General features: G+C 35.5%; 2 protein-coding genes across 4 annotated transcripts in view; one reads left to right on the forward strand and one right to left on the reverse strand.

Annotated features, from left to right (window-relative positions):
- Positions 1-253: 253 nt before the first annotated feature.
- Positions 254-6,276, reverse strand: part of tspan13a (tetraspanin 13a) — a 15,069-nt gene continuing 9,046 nt past the window's right edge. Inside the window, exons 2-7 of one of the 3 annotated variants that reach the window (XM_016267997.1) lie at positions 1,976-2,079; positions 1,527-1,694; positions 1,216-1,296; positions 1,016-1,129; positions 525-635; positions 254-352 (exon numbers count right to left, since the gene is read on the reverse strand). In XM_016267997.1, the coding sequence (XP_016123483.1) occupies positions 278-352; positions 525-635; positions 1,016-1,129; positions 1,216-1,296; positions 1,527-1,694; positions 1,976-2,047 (621 nt within the window). In that variant the 5' untranslated portion in view covers positions 2,048-2,079 and the 3' untranslated portion in view covers positions 254-277. Of the gene's footprint in view, positions 353-524; positions 636-1,015; positions 1,130-1,215; positions 1,297-1,526; positions 1,695-1,975; positions 2,160-6,276 lie in introns of those variants that run through there. The other 2 variants (XM_016267998.1, XM_016267996.1) reach the window with 2 other exon arrangements.
- LOC107582236 (ankyrin repeat and MYND domain-containing protein 2-like) overlaps positions 2,992-6,276 on the forward strand; it is a 7,045-nt gene continuing 3,760 nt past the window's right edge. The window contains exons 1-7 of the mRNA XM_016267995.1: positions 2,992-3,210; positions 3,640-3,704; positions 4,418-4,556; positions 4,641-4,739; positions 5,364-5,524; positions 5,857-5,922; positions 6,049-6,197. Of these exons, the coding sequence (XP_016123481.1) occupies positions 3,144-3,210; positions 3,640-3,704; positions 4,418-4,556; positions 4,641-4,739; positions 5,364-5,524; positions 5,857-5,922; positions 6,049-6,197 (746 nt within the window). The 5' untranslated portion in view covers positions 2,992-3,143. The remainder of the gene's footprint in view (positions 3,211-3,639; positions 3,705-4,417; positions 4,557-4,640; positions 4,740-5,363; positions 5,525-5,856; positions 5,923-6,048; positions 6,198-6,276) is intronic.

Genomic DNA, 6,276 nt, shown 5'->3' on the forward strand with positions numbered 1-6,276 from the left:
ACCGGTTAACCTGCATAATCAGTGTTAAGAAATATTTGTGAACTCCACCAAGATGCAAATCATAATGGCTGTTCTACAAATAAATATTTTTTAAAGTTAACAGAACATTTAATTTACTATTGCATCCCAAAAAACGAAGAAATGGAGTGTGTTATCAAGAGGAACTACAGATCATAAATAATAATTAAAAAAAAGATTCATTAAAAAAGTCCACTCAAGAACAAAAATTCAGTATAGCTGAAAGTCTTGAATATGTGTGTCCGATCAAAATGCTTTATTAAATGAAAGCTCCAGGATTTTGCCGGTGATTTTTCTGATTCCTGTATCTATATGCTAGCCAGACGCCCAGAATCTGAAACAGGAAATATAACAAAATTAATATAAAAATTGATTTATTAACAGAAAACTAAGAAACAAGTACCAAACCTTAAATACACTGACTGAACTGTTAACGGCTTCAATCAGTATTTCCATGTTTCATTTGACATGTTTTCAGAATCAAATGGTGTCCAGTGTTTGCTCACCTCCGTAAAACTGAAAAACAGACTGACTCCTCCAACAAACTGTAGAGCGTCATCAGCGTAGGCCTGGATTATAACTGAACATGGTCTACATGTTTGATTCTTGAAACAGGTCTGATGTCAAAGAGAAGACAGAAATAAAGCAGAAAATAATCTTGTCAGTTCATTGCATGTAAACAAGATGATCTCATACTTTGCTCAAGCATCAGTAATCATTTGTAGAAGTATTTTTCATTTTGTCCACACTTTGTAACTTAATTATAAATTGTAAATAAAAATGGAAGCTTTATAAATCATTAACTAACTAACTAACATCTTGACGTACAAAAAATTAAAATATTACCGCATGACCTCATTTACTGACTATTTAAGAGGGTCTTTCTAGAAGCATGCTGTTTTTCACATTAGGTTCAATTGCAAGGAACTTCCATTTGAAATGTAGCAGTAGATGCTTAACAATTCATTAACCTCGTATTGAGAATAATAGTTCTTACAGCGACACAGCTCTCATTGTAGTTCACTTGAAGGAAGTCACAGCAATCCAGCGATCTTTCCAAATCCTCCTGCATTGATTCAGACTTATTCCATCCTATCTCCAGGAGAAGGTTCTGCAGGAGAACAAAACCTTTGGATTTAAAACGTAGGAATGAGGAAACCAGTATCACCCTGTCAAAGTATTACAGACTATAATTACCTGCTGTTCTTTATTAATCGCCAAGCAGGCACATGACACTGAAAACTGCAAAATGAATACCATGAAGAGAATGAGCATGTACTAAAGACCAGTTAAGGTTGTTTTACCATCATTTAGGGCAAATTCAAAAGCTGTTGATAACAAAGGAAATCCTTTCAAACACGAAAGTCAGCAAAATTGGTAAATGTGCGTTTAGGACCCAAACTACAACACAAACTAAGACTGATGTGTTGAACAGAGATAAACCTCATATAGACATGCACGTTACTGATAAGGAGAGAATTTCTTGAATGAGTAACTCGGAAGGATACAAAGAACAAGAGAACTTGATGATGCTTCACAGCTCCACACAATCCCACAATGGCCACGAAGAATAGAAACAAGCCAACAGCGATGACAGCAGCCATTACCCTGAAACTAGAGACCAGTCCAAACCATTTGCCCCATGCTGCAACAGCGATCATTAGAAGACTGACCATCTGAAGAAAAACAGAAGAAGTCAGAAATGGATGGTTTCACTTTAAGGAGTGTAGATGCTCAGAGAAGGCAAAGCAATACTAAATTATGAATATCAGCATAAAAAAACATTCCATAAAAATTAATTTGACAATTTACAGCACAATTGAATGAACTTACATATTGTTACTGCCATTGTTATAGTAATGAATAAAAGTAATATATGTTGTTAAACTTTTTAAATAAAGACAAAACGTATTGTTAATGTGAATAAGAACAAGTTTTAAGGACTAAATACACTTACCACATAAATAAGGTTCAAGATACAAAGAGAAGTTTTGGAACAAACAAAGCCACCACAAGCCATGATGTACATCTAGTCTAGGCCTACACTTAAACCATAGTCCGCAGACTTTCCACTCTAAGCCAAGTCGTCTGTTGCTAGAAGTTGTCTAGGATTTGCTCAGGTAGACATGTTTAATGCCATTGGTCCGTTCTTTATCTTTATGCAAATAAACTGTTATCCCAAGGTGAAGCAATCATGAAGGAAGTCTGAATCATTATGGCGAATCGATTCTTTTGAACGGTTCGTTTGAAAGAACCTGTTCAAAAGTAGTCACTAATCCGTGCCCGCAAAAGACAGTTCTGAATTCAGTGAGTCAGTTGTTCACTCAAGAACCGGTTAAACCGACTCAGTCCGATTAGTGGACAATTTGTTCAGTCAGATGTGTGAAAGAATCATTTTGTGACATGTTTCTGATTCATTGATTCCTTGTATATTTCCTACTCGTAAGAACGATTCTTGTATAGTTTTGAATATACAATATTATAGGTCTGTCTTTGTCAAGTATTGTGTTATATTTTTATGTTACTTATCATCTCATATGAACAGTCCATTATTTTCAACCACGTTAAAGGGTCACCCTTTAAGCGGTGGGATTATTTTACACCTCTATCAATTCATTCAATTTACTTCAATTAATATAAATGTAATTTATTGAAACGCTCATTCTATTAAGATGCGTATGAATTAGACACACTTACATTAATGTCTCTTATTTAGAAAAAAAAATAAAATATATTGATGTATTGTACAGAATGAAAGTTCTAGATTTCGTACTGGCGGACTGAAACACCACCAAACAGACGGGGTACATAAAATGTTAAATATAATACAATTGTTTTCCACTACTCCCATACCTAGCAAAATTAAGTGCTAAATTAAAATTATATGCTAATATAGTTGCATATTACCATATATATATATATATAAAAGAAAAAGGACACTTTATGTAATTACGCCCCCGTCTTTTGTTTCAGTTGGTTCAGTCCATTTGCAGACAGTAACGTGTTGACAAGTCAGGGGAGCAGCAAGTTAGTGGATCAATCACAGCACAGCAGAGCTGTCATATCCATCACAGTCAACTTATATATTGCTTATTAAAACCAAAAGCGTCACTTAGACTATAATAATGTCTGCACCACAGAAAGGAGACCTGACCGACACGGAGAAGGAGCTACTTCAAGTTATAGCTGCAGGTAATAATAGCATGATGCTAACAGGCTAACTGCAGATTAACACGTTTATCAGTTTAGAAATGTATCAGATGTATGATTTCATTTACAAAGTCTGCAAGCTATGGTTGCATAAATATACATAATCCTTTGTGTGTTTTTAAATTAATTCTTGATGCGTTGCATGCTAAATACCTTCATATGTATACAGTTAACTTAAACTGTATATGACAGGTAACGTTAACGATATGCATTCATATGATAACTACATATGTGTACCAGTAAAAGGTCGTTTAAAGTTAAACATCCTTATTTTTGTGTTGCTCGGTGTTGAATTCCTCAAATGATCATGATGATCGATACTTTAGCATTCAATGTGCATTGAGGCTCTGATGTATAATTCTGTACATTAAGGTTGGTCAGTGTCTGATCACTGTGATTGAACATTTGTAGGTAATGTGCAAGAAGCCTCCAGGCTGCTTGGGTCCAAAGATGTCAGGGTAAACGGTCTTGATGAGGTAAGGAAATTAAGTGTCATTATGTATCATAATAACAGGGTTTCAAAGGTGGTTTAATTTATCACTCTGTTAATGGTAGTTCTTTGCTCTTTCTTAAACGATGCTTAACTTCTGTATAAGAACTTGCTGTGTAGATTGACCTGCCCAAATCAGATGTCTCTGACACTTGTGTGGGCATTCAAAGCAGCTGCCTGTATTCTGGAAATGATATTGATTGGCTTGTCTTTCATTATGTGTCCTTCTGTTGGAGCTGAAAAGAAACAAACGAATAAAAAAATTATGAACCAGTTCTTTTTTGGATAGCGAATAAACAGTTTAGGAATTTTTGTTTCTTTCACTTGATTTAAGGAATCACCCAAAAATGAAAGTTTGCTGAAAATGTACTCACCCTCAGGCCATCCAAGACATAGATGAGTTTGTTTCTTCATCTTAACAGATTTGGAGAAATTTAGCATTACATCACTTGCTCACAATTACATCCTCTGCAGTGAATGGGTGCCGTCAGAATGAGAGTCCAAACAGATGATAAAAACATCACAATCAAATATGAGTGAACTTGTTGCTTGAAATGCTGAAGGGGGAAAGATTTGCTGAAAATTTCATTTTCACAGGAGATGTCAGGGTCACCATCGATTACCCATCGTTAATATGTAATACATGTGAAAAATATGATTAATGCTTTTGATTATTGCTGTTTTGCATTTCTTCTTCAGTATGGCATGACCCCTCTCATGCACGCCGCATATAAGGGCAGGGCAGACATGTGCAAACTGCTGCTGCAGCATGGAGCAGACGTCAACTGCAACGAACACGAACATGGATACACCGCACTCATGTTTGCAGGACTCTCAGGTTTGAATCTCATTTGCTAAATTCTTTTGGTGCTGGTACTGTTAATTTGACTGTATTTTATGCTAGTAATATGAAATTGTACAGGAAAGACAGATATCACCTGGATGATGTTGGATGCTGGAGCTGAGACGGATGCAGTGAACTCAGTCGGCAGAACGGCTGCACAAATGGCTGCTTTTGTAGGTATGACAAAGATATGAGGAAAGATGTGCTGTACAGGTCAAATTAGGAATAGGTCCTCAGTACATTACTGTGCAAAAGATGTGGGTCGGTATGTTTAAAAAAAAATATGTTTTTAAAAGAAGTCTCTTATGCTCACCAAGGCTACATTTATTTGATTAAAAATACAGTAAAAACAATAATACATATGTTATTACAATTAAAAATAATGGTTTTCTGTTTTTAAATGTAATTTATTCCTGTAATGGCAAGGCAAAGCTATTTTTTTTTTTAGAAATCATTTTAATATGCTGATTTGGTGCTCAAGAATTTTTTTTTGTTCTTATGCTGCTCAGTATTTTTGTGGAAACCATAATAAATTTGTTCAGAATTCTTTGATGAATAGAAAGATAAAAAATGAACAGCATTTATATGAAATAGGAATCTTTTGTAACATTATAAAAGTCTTTACTGTCACTTTTGATCAATTGAATGCATCCTTGCTGACTGAAACAATTTTATTAATTTAATTTTTTTTTTTTGCTGGCCTCAAACTTTTGAACAGTAGTATGGCAGATTCAGAGAAGTCATAAGGTATTTTTTGTTTCCAAAAGTCAACTGTAAATGAGATTACTATTTTTCCCCCAGGGCAGCATGACTGTGTGACGGTCATCAATAACTTCTTCTCCCGGGCGAGGTTGGATTACTACACAAAACCACAGGGCCTGGAAAAGGAACCAAAACTCCCTCCTAAACTTGCTGGACCGCTACACAAAATTATAATGAGTACCAACCCCAACCCTGTAAAGGTACTTTTTTTTTGTTTTTTTTTGGTCTGAGCTAGATCCACATACACATATATATATATGTGGGCAGCACATATAGCGCAGATGCGCCTAGAAACACCCCGAGTTTGAGTTCTGACTCGAGATCCTTTCCCAGTCCTTTTCCCCTCTCTCCTCTCCCATTGTCTTTTGTCTGTCCCTATACTGTACTATCAAAATAAAGGTGTGTGTATATGGTCTTTCTGAACCTGATGACTATAATACTAATAAAAATCATCAAACCACTAACTATGGACAAAGCATAATTCATCCTGAATTGTTAAGCCTGGATGTTCTTGTGACTTGTTTGGCTGCAGATAGTGATGTTGGTGAAAGAAAACCCTCTGCTAATGGATGTGGAAGCAGTTGAGAAGTGCCGCAAGGTCAGTTGCATGCATTCTGCATTATGTAAGTGTTCATAGAGCTGAGTTGAGATTCATTACAATCTCAAAGCTTGCAGTAACTGAATTGATATCTGACCCAAATTTAATAACTCATTGTTTTTCCAGGTTCTGGAGCTTATCTGTGAGATGTGCATCAAACAGCAGGATATGAATGAGGTGTTGGCCATGAAGATGCACTACCTCAGCTGTGTGCTGCAGAAATGTGGCTCTTTCCTGAAAGAGCGACAGGACAAACTTGATGGCCTAATCAAGAGGTAAAATATTATATATATATATATATATATATATATATATATATATATATATATATATATATATATGCCATCACTCAAA

This window comes from Sinocyclocheilus grahami, unplaced genomic scaffold, assembly GCF_001515645.1.
Source record: "Sinocyclocheilus grahami isolate Dianchi unplaced genomic scaffold, SAMN03320097.WGS_v1.1 scaffold42.1, whole genome shotgun sequence".
NCBI lineage: Eukaryota > Metazoa > Chordata > Actinopteri > Cypriniformes > Cyprinidae > Sinocyclocheilus > Sinocyclocheilus grahami.